Below are 15055 nucleotides of genomic sequence, written 5' to 3'. Positions count from 1 at the left end.
TTATGAAAGAAACCGTCAACTAAATTGCAGCAGGTTAAACCGACACAGTTACTAACGTCCCGGAGTTGCTTTTCTGTTGCGAGTCGGCACCGCACCCTCCACCCCGCCCTCCAGGAAAAGACTTAGAAAGGTAGTAAAAGCTTTTTACTGAACCAGGCAAGGGCTACCCACAAATGAATCAATCACAGGAGGACAACTCGGTCTCTATCTTTCTCCGTCTCCTCAGGAGCCCCGCCCTTTCGGGGCATGAGACCCCCGAGGGAGCCCGTGTCACACGTCGCCTAAGCGTAGGAGGCGGCGGGAGGTGACCACAGTTGCCCAACAGTTGGGTTCCCAGGCTGCCTGGTGTGACGCACAGCCCCCTGCCCACCCCTCCGGACAGGCGCTCAGACTAGGCCGAGGGAGCTATGGTTCCAGGCCTGGGCAACCAGACTCCACGCCAAGATCCTGCTCCCTCGGCTTATCCAACTTGGCCCTCCCGCGGCACTCCTAGCCCCAACGTAGTTTTTAGCGTTTCCCCACCCCCCTGCTTCCCCCGTAGCTTCTCAGTCTCTCCGCCGCGACGTCCTTGCGTAATCGTTCCGAGTGACAGCAGCGTCCATACCCGCACGGAGCGAGCCTGCAGCTCCCACTTCCCGGAATTCAATTCCCGGCCACTAAGAGAGGGCGCCCGAGCAAGGATCAGCGGCCCACGGCCGTGGCCAGAGTCCGGCGGCCTCCGCGCGGCGAGCGTGCGCGCTCCCATTCATGCGCGTGCGCGCATTCACTCTTCGCCCTCCTCAGCACCAATAGCTTTCCTTCTACACCCCACGACTCCACAACGTAGCCCCTCCCACCGCCCGCGCGCCAGCCGGAGGTGTTCGGCGTGCGCGCTCCCGTTCGCCCGCCGGCCCGCCTCGCGCCCAGTGGGGAAGGGGAGTGAGCAGAGGAGCTTACGTCGCGCGGGAGGCGGAGGCGACGGCGACCTCGGTGGTGGCGGCGGCGGAGGCGGCTACGACGGAGACGGTTGCGCTCGCTCTCTCGGCGTCATGGCGGCTGCCGGGAGCCGATAAGCGGCGGGAGCGGGAGCGCGCGCGTGTTCGCGGCGACAACGACGGCTCGTTACTTCTCGCTTTTGCTGCCTTCGCCGTTGGTGCTTCAATAATGAATTGATTGTTGGATCCGCTCCGCAGGGGATCGCGCGTTGGTGCCGCGGCCCGGGGCTTCCCCTTCCCCTCCGCGTCCTTCCCCTTCCCCCTCCTCACGGACTCCTGCTTACCCCGAGACGCCCGGAGCCCGAGGACTCACTCGGCGGCAGAGACCGCGGGCCCGGGCGCGGGGGAGGCCGCCGACCCGAGTCGGCTCCCTCCGCCCCGCGAAGCCTGCACGCCCGCCGGTAAGAAAGGGGGCGGCGGGCGGGTCAGGATGTGGCGGGGAGGACGGGAGCCGGCCAGGCGGAGGGCGGGGGCGGCGCGGTGCCCGGGCGGCGGCCCAGCGGCCGAGCGCCGGGCGAAGGCCGGGGCGGCTCTGTGAGGGCCGGCAGGGGTTGACGGGCTCGGTGCACAGGGGGCGTGTGAGTGGCGAGCGCAGGCCGGCGCCGAGGAGCGCATCCTCGCGCCGGACGGGCGGGCAGCTGGGCAGTCGAGCCCGGGCCTCTTCGGCTTAGGGCTGGCGGGGCCGCGAGGGGAGAGCGGTGAGGGGAGAGCGGTGAGCACTTGCCGGGTGCTTTGGTCCCGCCGCGACCCGGACTCCCAGCACGTGGGGAGCGGCGGGGAGGGGGAGGGGGCGGCGGCCCGGGCGAGCCCGGGAGGGCGCGGGGCGGGTCTGCGGGAAGTTTGAGGCGGGAAGAGAGACCCTGGGACCGGGATGAAGGCCCGGAGAGGGACAGGGTTGGAGGGGAGTGGTGAGCGTCTGGTTGGGAGGCTGATTGGAGCGAAGCTGCAAAGTACGGATGAGGGAGGAGGAAGGTTTCCAACCTCCTTTCGAGTACCGCTTTGAAAACTTAGCAGGAGCGAAGCAACTGTTAAAAGACGGGCGCAGAAAAGGAAGATTCAAAGAGGTTTAGCGACTTAGGGAAGAGTCATTGTTAAGACGCGTGAAAGGCAGGAGAGGGCTGCGTGCGCCTGGAGCTTCAGGACTTAGGGTTGTGAGAAGGGTTTCAGAAAGAGGACTTACTCGGAGAAGGAAGATGAGGGGGGAAAAGGAAGTTACAGTGTACGGAGAAAGCCATTTTGAGGGGCGAAAAGGAGTGAAAAGGAAAGAACGAAAAGAGTTGTGAACTTTCTCGGTGAAGAGAGACTTTGGGTAAGTGAGGCAGTTTGTTAGAGTACCTGGATTTTTAAGACATCATCGTTTAATAGTAAAGCTCTTTGATTAGTTGGAATTAACATTTAACGTTAAGACTAAATGTTGCGTGGAATACTTTTTGGATGACCATTTCTTGGACAGAGTCTACTGGACTGTAGTCTCGAGAATTAAAATACGGATCAAGATGCAGAGTTTACTATGATTGGGTTGGCAGCAGCGTATTTCCCCCCCTCTTTTTTGTGGACTGGAAATAATTGTAGGAGTAAATTCTCTTTGCTGAGGTCGGCGGACAGCTCTGCTCTCAGTCGCCTGTCTCGGTACTTTCTGGCTGGGGAAGGATCTGACGTCTCCTTCCCCCGCTTCTTCCTCTCCCTCCCCTGCCAGAGATCTCCTTTGTTTATTCGTGGATGGCTTGTAGGTGACTCTCCAGTGTTGGGCTGAAATCTTGAAAGGTGGAAATGCTGTGTCTTGGCTCATGATTTCTGCCCCAAGCCCATGTCTTAATTAATTCTAGTGTATATTCTGTTACCTTTTTTTTTTTAATGGAACCTCTGGAAGTCCGAACTGGATAAATACTATTTAAATTTTATCACTCCACTCTTGGTGTACCTGTGAAAGAACACATATGTTTTGACCTACACATTTTTCGCTGAAATTGTGATACACTTTTATTCTGTTTTCATGTGAGCATTTTCAAAACTTTCCCTCATTCAGTTATATGAAGTTCTGAGTAATAGGAATTAGTGCTTGATTAAAGATAATGTTTTTTTCCCCCCTTCATTTGTTTGACCAAGTTTCTAATAAGACTTCTTTTTCTGTTCTTGGGATATATATATATGTTACATACTACCACTTTGCTTTAGTTATTTGTTTCTGTATAATGTGTATATATGTGTATTGCTACACAGTTGCAGTCAGTTTAAAAGTTTTATCACTTCACAAACATTTTAATTTCTCCTGTCAAAAATAAGCAGTAGTGCTAAATTCTAGTAAGTAGTCAGGAATGTAGTTAATAGAAGCCTAAGTATTTTGAGTAGAAGACCCCTAACCCTCCCTTACCATCTCTACTTTAATTGGCCTAGGTAGATTTGTATCAGTTCTAAATAGACTTAACTCATCTTTTCCCATATAGGAAATTTTCTTAACTTTCTCAATATATTTTCTTTAGGTGAATCAAAAAGGGCCCAGGAAGCCTGTGAATGTTGGAGAAAATTCATCTGTGAATTTTTGATGTTTAAGGAGTTCGTATTTGTATTCATCTTTTAAACTGGGAAGATTTATATTTTATTTTAAAACTTCTTGATATTTACAATGAATGGACACAGTGATGAAGAAAGTGTTAGAAACAGTAGTGGAGAATCAAGGTAAGCACTTTATTATCAAGTATTATGAAGAGAATGTAAAACTTGAATGACTCTTTAGTTTTCCTAGTAGGTGGCAGAGTTTTCAGATCAGATTGTTCCTCTTAGTTATCCAAACAGTAATAAAAAGTTTCTGATACATGAAGTTTTGTTGGTAATACAGGTTTTATTTTTTTCCATTGAGATACACAAAGATGAATTTAAATATGGAAAGTTTAGGTGACTTAAATCTCTTTGGAGGTTTATATTGTTTGGGTCAATTATTGAAACTAAAGCAAGTAAAAAGAGACCTTTAAATTGCTTTGACTGTTAGTGCACTCTCCAAATAAAGGCAGTAAGGAGTTCTTTACTCACCTTTCTCTGGCATTTTGTCTTCTATCCCTTTCCTGTCCAGTATAGTAGCCACTAGCCACATGTGGCTATTTAAACTATTTAAAATTACAAAATATTAAAAATGCAATTAGTCACACTTGACGCATTTCGAGTGCTGAAAGCCACATGTGATTAATGGCTACCATGATGTGTAGCACAGATAGAAAACATTTCTATCATTGCAAAAGTTCTTTTGGACAAGGCTGATCTGGACATTTGTTAAAATATTGCTGCAACCCTTTTTTCCCCCCAATTTTTTTTTTAAATTCGAGTTTTAATTATATATGAATGAGTTACTTGGGCCATGTCTTTGCAAAGAAGATAGAGTTAATGGGAGTAAGCCATATTAAGCTGTTTTACTGTGTAAGAAACCTCTTTAAATACAAAGACTCTTTAAATTCTCTAACCCCCAAATTTTGAGTTACCTGCACATTGATGGAGTCCATGTAGTTATATACACTTATCAGTAGAGATCAGGAATGTAAGCATCAGAGTCAGACTGACTGATTACTTTTTCCAGTTCTACTTTTTATTAGTTGTGTAAATTAGGGCAAATTACTTTACGTCTGAGGTTTTGTCTTTTTCACTTACAGAACATGAATTACAGTGTTATTTATCTTATTTAAAGTTGGGAATAGTGAGATATTATGTGGAAAGGGCTTAAAATAGTTCCTGATATAATGAGCACTCACTATTTGCTTATTATAATTAGCATCATGTTTTATGTACCATAGGATACTACATAACTGGAACATTAATTACAGTGGGAGAGAAATGTGATGGACAAGAAACAGGAAAGTTTTGGCAGTTGGGAGGGTTTCAGAAAAAAATGTTGGATAGAGAAAGAAGCAGTGTTCTAAGTATTTGACTTGAAACGGTATTTTCTGGTCATGCTAGGTGTCCTTTAGTTTATCAGCTTTCACAGGCAGACTGGATAACAAGAACACATAGAAAGAAAGGAGCAATTACGGAAAGCAGCATTATTTAGTTGAACAGGTATTGTCTAAACATTACAAAACCTGAGTTGACACTCTGCCTTTGAATGATCGTCTCAACTTTAAAAAAAGAATTGAAGTGAATGGTTTTGAAGTTTCATCCCACCACTTAATTTACAAAGTATAATAAGGTTTCAGACAACAGAGTTCAAGTATCAACAGAGTTGAGAGGCTAAATTGGAAGAGTTTTGAATCTCATATTTGATTCAGATCTTTACAGGCAGGTACATTGATTATAGTAAGTGATTAGAGGAGTCCCGTTGTTCACATTCTTTTGTTTGTTAGTGAGCAATGACATGGTTAATAGATAGACATATTTAGAGGAAACACAGGAACTAAACTACTCACAAAATAGGAAATAAGACTCTTGAGAGTAAATCCTCTAGTTGAGTGTTCAGAGAGGTCATGTACTGTTACATTCTGAGCCCTTTCTTGTTCCAATAATGTTTTATGTATTTTGCTGCCATATCTAAAGGAGAGTAATAAGATAGATTTGGTAGTATAAGTGAAAAAAGTTAAACCCTATGAAATCAGATTGACTTAAATCTTTTACAGTGCATATTTATGAAATAATTGCAAATCATATTCTCTAATTATTGTGAGTTATTATTTCTATTATACAGGTTTTACATGCTTCTGAGAAGCGTGGTTGTCAAGTTATCTTGTTCTTGCAACTGCCTTGGTGTTTATCAGAAGGAGGGAGACCTGCTTCTCATCTGCTTTCATTTTCTTCCTTACTGCTGTTATGCTGTCCTTTTCCTTTGCTCTACTGTAATTGTTACCAACCCTCAGCCACCATTCTCCCCAGCAACCTCCCCCGCCCCCCAAAAAAAGCTTTCATACCAAGGCAGTACAGAGAAAGGAGATTGTGCTTAAGGACATGAACTTATAGGTAGGGGGATTTTCTTGCCAAAAAAACCCCACTTCTAGTAACTATGAATATTAATATAGAGTGAAGAGAGGAGAGATATGCTCTGCTTTTAAAATTGATAATATATTGTAAATAGTTTTTAAAGTAAAACTTGATTTTTATTGGGTAGAATTTTTAAATGGATTTTTGTTTTAGATTTTCTTCCTTTGTGGAAATTCCATTATGAAATGAAATATAATTAAGTAAGAAGTCATTTGACATTTTTGGTTGGTATAATTAGCTTTATACTAAAAAATGTTCTTTGATTCTTTCCATATGGAAAGTTGTCTATGACCATTGAGTGAAAGGAGGAAGAATACACAGGAAGATGTTTCTTTAGCTATGCTATAACTGACAATTTTGAAACTTATTTACTGAGAAATATGGGTCAGGATGCACCTGCACATCAGTTTAAACTCAGCACAAAGTTTGTTACATAACTGAAGTTAAGCTTTCTAAAGATGCTTTTGGAAGATTTTAAAATACTGATTCCCGGCTGTGGATTTGAGAAAAACAAAAAAATCAGGTTTTCCAAATCCTGGTTAGACTTTTTATTTTAAAGTTCTCTTGAATGATGATTTAATCCAGGAATAGATTTGTGGATGAAGATCAGAAATACATAGTCACATTTGCTAATTTTTGGGTGATTAGTACATGCTTAATGTTCAGGACAATTTCTCTCCTTGCCTGCAGATTAAATTTTTAATCTAAAGTTGTACATGTAAATTTGATAATTTATTTGAATCACTTTGATTAGTATCTACATATGCTCTTGAAAAATTTTTACAGAGTGAGGGAAATTGTTAACGATGTGCTACAATGGTCTTAACCATTTATAGTTAATCTCTGGCTGGCAGTTGAACTTTATTAACCTGATTCTTAGAATTCTTTTGTTTCATTGCTTTTCATAGCATTAACAATGCTTGATTTAATATATTTAATATATGTTGTAAATATATATGTGTAAATTTTATATCAGAACTCTGTCACAAATTTCCTTGGCTTATAGAAAATATTTTTGTTAATGTTATATACTTCAAAAATCTTTGGATCTGAACTTTTAAAGTGTTTCGTGTAAGTAATGAGTAGGAAATATGATCAGTGGAAGTGTTCTAAACGAAAATCTTTTATAGAAATTCAGCATCTTTAAAAGGCTTTGAGAAGTCTAGTCTAAAGGACCTGTTAAATTTTAGGAATACCAAGTCAAAGTTAATTTGAACACAGGCCATGTTTCTTTACCATGTATTTGTTAGTGTCTTGTTGAAAACTACTGTGGTACACCAATTTTGGAAATTTTGCATTTATGTACACAACACATATCAGAAAGGTTTGGCTGTCATCAAAATCAGTTCTTTTCACTAAGTAAGTTTGAATAATTTTTAAAGGCAGTACCAGTTAAAATGATATTTTCTAAGCTTTGCAGTTATCTCAGAGTTTTAAAGTCAATTCATTCTTAAATTTCAAACGTTTGTGCTAAGAAACATTTTAAGAAAGGCAGGAAAACATGAAATCATAGAATAGCTAGAAATCATTGAGTTAAGGAAACTGGTTTTTTAAATTTTTCCATGATGTCATTATTTGCAGGGAAGTATGGCTCTTTTACGCCATTTTCTGTTAATCCCTGTTTTTCAGCTCTATATGTACTTTTTTCATTTATTCCTATTAGTTTTTTCTTTCCTCAAATATCCTATACACGATCCTAGATGATCTGAGATTAAGTACCGTTTCTTAACATTTTGAAAATTGAATAAACTGTTAAGCAGGAGCTTTAGTAATAGGTTACTCTCTCTCCAAATGCAATTTACTGAATTAAAATTTTCATAGTATTTCCTAGGATTGTGATTAATCTAGATTACTGTAGAGTGTTTAGACTTTCAGCTGGTAAGGATAAGAGAATTGTATATGATTTGACTTTCAAATACATTACTTTTATCTACATAGGCATGAGATAATGTGGATGCAAGTGTTAATGGGTAATTGCCCCTTTTTTATACTGCTTAAGTAGTTGCTTATTTAAGATCTTGGTGACTGGTTACATCTGGTATGGTACTATATTTAAAAATAAGAGTATTTCTTTGCAGGGAAGAGATAAAGAATAAATAGAAAAAACTTTATCTTTCTTACAGAAAATTTTAAAAAATGTGTTAAGTAGAAAAGTTAAAGCTGCAGTTGTGGTCCTTGGAGCTTGTTGGAAATGTACAGCCTTGGGCCCCACCCCAGTCCCTCTGAATTAAAATCTTGATTTTTAACAAGATTTCCAAGTGATTTGTGTTCATGTTAAATTCCTGTGTGTGTGTGTGTGTGTGTATGTATCTGTACACACACACACACACAGAGCGAGCTGTTTGCCTGGAGTCATTCAGCACCTTGCCACTTTTTTTTTTTTTGTTATTGATGTTGTTATTTTTTTTTCCTGGGAACCCGCAAAGGATGGTGTCATGGCCCATGCCAGCAAGAGGTTGAGTACATTTCATTTCTCTTGAAATGATGATAATGTGGCATGCAGTGATTATTGAGCTCTTACTCTGACTGAACCAGACATGGTACACAGAGTGCACAGAGTATTACATGAATTTATCACAGTTCATCCTCATAAAACTCCTGTGATGTATGCAGTATTAGGATTCCTACTCTCCAGAAGAGGAAACTACTAACTGAATTCCACACTTTACTTGGATTTCATTGGTTTTTCTATTAATGCCACTTCTGTTCAGGATTCAATCTAGGGTACCATGTTGCATTTAGTTGTCAACTCTCTGCAGTATCCTCTGGTACGTGAAAGTTTCTGTCTTTCCTTGATTTCCTTAGGTCTTGAAGTGCTAGCCAGGTAGCCTATAGAATATCCCCCAGCTGGGATTTATCTGATGTTTAGGATAAACTGGGGTTATCAGTTTTTGGAAAGAATATGACAGAGATGAAGTGCTCTTCTAGTCACATAAATGGAAAGGGTAATATCCACATGACATTACTGATGATATTAACCTTCATCACTTAGCCATTTTAAGTTACTGCTTTTTTTTCTCATACTGTATTCTTTGGAAGCAAGTCACTATGTCTATCTCTCTTGCAAATGGTTGGGGGGAAGGTTGGAATTAAGTTCTGTCTCCTCCTGGGAGAGAGTATCTACATATATTAAGTGGAATTCCTCTGTAAAGAAGTTTTTTCTCCTCCATTTATTCAATTATTCATTTATATAAGCCTGGACTTATGTATATGAATTTTATACTTTAGGTTATAATCCAGTAAGTTATTTATTTTGTTGCTCAAATTGTTTTAGCCTTGCCCATCAAGTGCTATCTTTCAAGTTGGCCTCTGTATCCTTTTTACATACTCCTCTATCTTTTTGCCCTAGAGTCAGCCATTTCTCCAAAGAGCTCTGGATCCTTTTATTGGAAAAAAGGGTATTAGAAACCAAGGTTTGGGCGCTGGGTATGCTTGTTGCTACCCAGGTATCACTGCTTCTAGGTCCTCGCAGTGGAAAAAGCGGACAGAGCTAGGTAGTATATGCATATATACTAAACCAAGTATATCTACATATCTCTAGTTTTGGTATCTATTAGTATGCATATTAAGGTAGACATGAGTTCGTATTGATGTCTAATTCTGTACTACAGGATTCATCCTAGCCTTCCTTTCTTGCTCCTTTATAACTTCAATCTCCTTCAGAGAGAAACTTGGCTCATACCATCCACCATCCCATCATGCACTTCAAGGTCAGATACAGGTAAAGCAGTTTTAGAATTTTTAGGCCATACTCCCAGAAGAAACACATTTATCGACTAGAATACAATATGTATACATAACATACAGTATACAGTTCATATCATATTTAGCCTTACAGTGTCTAGTCAAAACACTGTTTTCTAAAGTTACTAAATTTAGCTTCTTCCTCGCACCCTCTTCAGTGTGGTTGTCATAAATTTGTAATAAAGTTAGATTCATTTGGCACAGTTTGCATTTCATTCTGTGTTCCTCAGTCACAGGTTGATCTTTTAAAGTTGCGTGTATTACATTTTCTCTGTGATGTACAGTTTCATGTGTTTTAACAAATGCACAGAATCATTTATCCTCTATTCCATTACTGTGCAGAATGATTCCTTCACCCTAAAAGTTACCCTCTTTGTCCCAGATCTGCTGAATCAGAATTTTCATTTTAACAAGATTCCCAGGAGATTTGTATGCATATTAAATTCATATGCATATAGGAGAAGCTGTTCACCTGGAATCATTCAGTATCTTGCCATGTTAATGAAGAAAGATTATTATGATTTAGAGCAATAGCTAGTTTTTAACACACCATCAGGTTAAGTAAGTATACTCAAATTCATGGAACCATATAGGTAAACAAATGAGGTGAAAGAAAATGGAATTGGGCAAAGTACTGGAGTAATGTAATAGGCTATATGGAAAGTTTTCATGGAGCTCTTTAATTTTTGTAACCTTAATGGTAAGAAATGATTTAGTTTGAAAGAAAGGAAGAACAAATAATATATATTCGGAAGTGGGATGGAGAGGAAGGTTTTTATAGAGTCATAGGCCCCCAATAAAAAAGTGCAAGTTCCCTAATAAAGAATGTGGTGGAGATGCTGGCTTTGCAGTTCTTTAGTCTGATGTTTATTCAGTGTTATGCTGAAGTTATTGTATGGTTTAGTCCCAAGTGAAAGAAGGAGTTTAGAAAGGGAAGGAGAATAATACTCATAAATGGACTGGTCAGAACCACTGGTTTAAAGAGATACTCTAGAAATTTATTGTACCAGATTCAAGTTCTTATGTATGAATGACTGAGAAAATTGCTGTTTATAGTTGAGGGTATCTTATCTGTCATTGTGATATCAGGTGACTGCTGAGTCAAAAGTCAACTTTAAGTGAATGTTAAACTGCATTTGAGAGTTTTTTGGTGTGGATAGATTGATATCTAAGTTATCATTGAGAATAAAGTACAGAGACATTGTAAGTTCTGGCTAAACAGTACCGGCTTCTGGCATCCAATGTCTATACAGCACAAAACTAGTGGGAGATCTTAATGAAAACCATGTTATCTATTTCACAGCTCTCGTTGCTGCTTTCAGAAGTACAGTTCTCTGTCTTCAGATACTTAATTTAGATAATTGAGCAGCTACTTTGTGGTAGATTGTATGAGATATTAAAATAGGAGATTCTCCTATGAGGCTTATAGTGAAAAAACTGAATTTAAATATTTGTGGTATCAAGTGGTTATAGTTAATACAAAGAGGTAATAGTGTGCAGCCGTTCAAAGGTGGGAGTCAGAGAAGTTTGATCATACGGCAGGTAGTTTCTCTATCAAGCCCAGTGTCAGAATGAGGTTTGTTGTTGTTTTTAAAAGAAATGTGTAAAACCCTGGTGATCTTAGATTTTCTACATGTTGAAAGTTCTGATAATGGGGCTTTTATGATGGTGAGGTATTTTGACAGGCTTAAGCAAAAAGCAGATTAACTTTTATACTCAGGAAAATGATGTTAGATGGCAGTAAATACTGTGCTGAAGAGCTGTTATGTGAAGGAATGGGGCCATTGGACAAGAGTGGAGTTATAGTCTAAATTCCCTGAAAGGAGAATATTCTTTTTGTGCTTGAAGTAGATTATAGTATGATTATTGCCATTTGATGCAACTACTACAGTATTCTCATTTTTCATTGAGTGAATCTTGAATTAATAAAAGGAGGATGTTTGATCTGAAAGGAAGTTTTTGTTTTTTTTAAGATTTTATTTATTTATTTGACAGAGAGAGAGATAGAGCAAGAACACAAGCAGGGGGAGTGGGAGAGGGAGAAGCACGCTTCCCACCGAGCAGGGAGCCCGAGGTCGGGCCCAATCCCAGCACCCTGGGATCATGACCCGAGCCGAAGGCAGACGCTTAACAACTGAGCCACCCAGGTGCCCCTGAAAGGAAATTTTATAAGAAAAGAATTACAGTTGTAGATGAGTACGAAAAGTGTAAATAATCTCTTTATTCCAGTTTTAGCCTGTATTTTATACCAAAGGATTGACCTAGTGTTCAGTAACTTATCTCAGTCATATTATACTACATTGATGATTTCACCTTTTTCTTTTTTTTATCGAACGGCTCACAGTAATTGGAGGTGGTTGTTATGTTCAGCACCTCCTATGTGTATCTGCAGACTGATGAAATACCAAATTACAAATAAGTTTATTAGAAAGTAAAGCATATAGTGCTGGGAACTTAGTTGTTTTACAACAGTATTCATTAAAATAATAAAAAGCATATACATATTCCAAAAATCTTTTTTAAAACAATCAAATGGAAAATATCTTTAACATTGAGCTTTTAAATGTAGACATTTATTTTATTATTAGTGTTAACTTAAAAGTTGTGGATGATAATTTCAAGCATATGCCTAAGTAGTGACAGTAGTAAAATGAACCCTCATGTAGACATCATCTAGCTTCACATTTTATCTCATGGCCAATCTAGTTTAATCTCTAAATCCACCCACTCAATTATTTTGAAGATTATTTTGAAATACAATTTTTTTTTTTTTTAAGATTTTTATTTGTCAGAGCGAGCAAGCGAGAACAAGCAGGGGGAGTGGCAGGCAGATCCGGCAGAGGGAGAAGTAGGCTCTCTGCTGAGCAAGGAGCCTGATGCGGGACTCCATCTCAGGACCCTGGGATCATGACCTGGATGGAAGGCAGACGCTTAACCGATTGAGCCATCCAGGTGTCCCTGAAATACAGTTTCTACATAGGTTAGACTTCTGCATGATAGATAATACTAATGGAGAAAACAAATGTTATCAATTAAGCTTTGTCTACTTGTTACAATTACAAATTACAGAAATAGAGGAGCACCTGGGTGGCTCAGACAGTTAAACAGACGTCTGACTCTCGATTTTGGCTCAGGTCATGCTCTTCAGGATGGTGAGATCGAGCCCATGTTGGGCTCCTCGCTGGGTGCGGTGCCTGCTTAAGATTCTCTCTGCCTCTCCCTTTGCCCCTCTCCCCATCTCTCTCTCTCTCTCCTTTTCTCCCTCCCTCTCCTCTCTCCTCCCCATCTAAAAAAAAAAAAAACAAAATTAGAGATTTGTATTGTTATTAATATTATAACAAATTTTATATGTATTTTATGAAACTAATGGTTAGTGACTTGCAAATGTATATATAGTAGCCTGTATTTCTCATCTGATTCTCTGAATGTTTACTAGAGAAACATTTGAGTTTACTTTATACCTCATATTCAACATGTCTAAACCCAAACAGTCATCTTTAAAATTAGTCATGCTGAATGTGACTCTTTCTAGCATCTATTTCGAGCAGTTTTATTCTCATTTAGCCAGTTGGAGGTTTTAAGGTGGTAGAAGCATACTATACTTTTGAGTTTATAGTAGCATTTTGATTTGGATTGGTAACTTAGAATGCTAAAAGGAACTGTTGGGTTGCTATTTCGTGCCTCACATAGCAGTGGCATTAGTTGGCTTTCAGAACCATACAGATGGATAGATACATTCCAGACTTTCTCAAACCTTTGATATTTATTTGATTGCTTATAATAAAAGATAAGGCAGATAACAGATTTTAAAATATTTTTTAGAGATTTGTTTGAGAGAGAGAGAGAGAGAGAGAGCACGAGTAGGGGGGGAGCAGCAGGCAGAGGGAGAAGCAGGCTTCTTGGTGAGCAAGGAACCCAACATGGGGCTCCATCCCAGGAACTTGGGATCATGACCTGAGCGAAAGGCAGACACTTAACCGACTGAGCCACCCAGGTGTCCCAACAGATTTTAATACAATGTAATTTTATAGAATTTAAAGGTAGTCCGATCTTAATTATCATCTAGCTGAACTCTTCTCGTTTTTTACATGACTACTCTAGGGTAATACATTTTAAATAGTAAGTTGCAGTATGTTAAAGGATTAGGATCAGTTTTTTTTTTACTGAAAGAGAATAGTGTAAAGTAGAATAGAAAATACAGTGTCCCTTTTGTAGAGTACGAGTTCATCAAACTTTTATGCCTATGTGTGCATGCACATGCATGTGTATACTGCATCATGATATGAAATGTATTATATAGGTCATAGTCCAAAAAGTTTGAAAGCCAGTGCCTTTGGCCACTAATTCATTTTTTTAGTTTTAAGTATTTTCTCAATACCTACAAATTTCCATATTGTTTCTCTAGTCCTGTTGAAGTGAATAATGGTCTATAAAAACAACTAAAATGAAGTCCCTGACTTATTGAATTCCAGGATGTAGTTAAAAGAGAGATACATGGGGGCACCTGGGTGGCTCACTTGGTTAAGCCTCTGCCTTCAGCTCAGTCCCCGTGTCTGGCTCCCTGCTCAGTGGGGAGTCTGCTTCTCCCTCTCCTTCTGCCTGCCACCCCCCCTGCTTGTGTTCTCTCTCTTTGTGTCAAATGAATAAACAAAATCTTTTAAAAAAGAGATACATGTATACAAATAATTATAATATTGTGAAGGCATTACTAATAACACATGAGCAAAATATTGTGAACATGTGGGTTGGAACAGTGATGTGCCTGGAGAAATTGGAGAAGGTTACATAAAGAATATGATAATTTTAAATAATGTTAGAGTAGAAAATTTTATCTGTTCTTTCAGAAAGGAATCATTCTCCAGAGTGAAAAGTATGGGGAATACTACCAATACTTAGCTCTAAAATCACTCCGTCCATAAAACCGTTTCCCTCATTTCTAGTTCTTTAATCAGGAATCAGTCCATCCTTGTATCTTTGATTCTCATGTTTTTCTTTTTCCCATGGTATTTTGTCTCTGCTAGAAATTCTTGCTCAATATTTGTTTGTTAAAGAGATGAGCCAATGAATTCATATTATCCATGTACAGAATTTATTCCTTCAAAAGTGTTTATTGCATAAACATTATTATAGTTTATTAGAGAACCAGTTAAGGTATTCTGTATGCTGGAAATCTCACAACACAGGGGCTCAAATAGTTACTTTTTTTTCACTCTCAGGTAAGTGAGCGCTACCCCTTGAGGTTATTAAGGTACTGTGGCTAGTGGGACAGCTTTGCTATACTTAATCTTAATACATGGCTTCTCTTGCCCTACTAGCCATTTTTCAGCCAGCAGGAAGAAAATGGGGAGGGATAGGATTTAAGGCAAGCCACTTTATTAAGGCTG

At 39.8% G+C, this 15055-nt stretch overlaps 1 protein-coding gene across 4 annotated transcripts in view; it reads left to right on the top strand.

Annotated features, from left to right (window-relative positions):
- Positions 1–949: 949 nt before the first annotated feature.
- CHD1 (chromodomain helicase DNA binding protein 1) overlaps positions 950–15055 on the top strand; it is a 72064-nt gene continuing 57958 nt past the window's right edge. The window contains exons 1-2 of one of the 4 annotated variants that reach the window (XM_025866840.2): positions 950–1375; positions 3455–3650. In XM_025866840.2, coding sequence (XP_025722625.1) covers positions 3598–3650 — 53 coding nt within the window. In that variant the 5' untranslated portion in view covers positions 950–1375; positions 3455–3597. Of the gene's footprint in view, positions 1376–1850; positions 2284–3454; positions 3651–15055 lie in introns of those variants that run through there. The other 3 variants (XM_073888546.1, XM_025866838.2, XM_073888545.1) reach the window with 3 other exon arrangements.

Source organism: Callorhinus ursinus, unplaced genomic scaffold (assembly GCF_003265705.2).
Source record: "Callorhinus ursinus isolate GAN/ISIS: 27379988/994484 unplaced genomic scaffold, GSC_fseal_2.0 scaffold3, whole genome shotgun sequence".
Lineage (NCBI taxonomy): Eukaryota > Metazoa > Chordata > Mammalia > Carnivora > Otariidae > Callorhinus > Callorhinus ursinus.
This window is presented reverse-complemented; position numbering and strand designations above follow the sequence as displayed.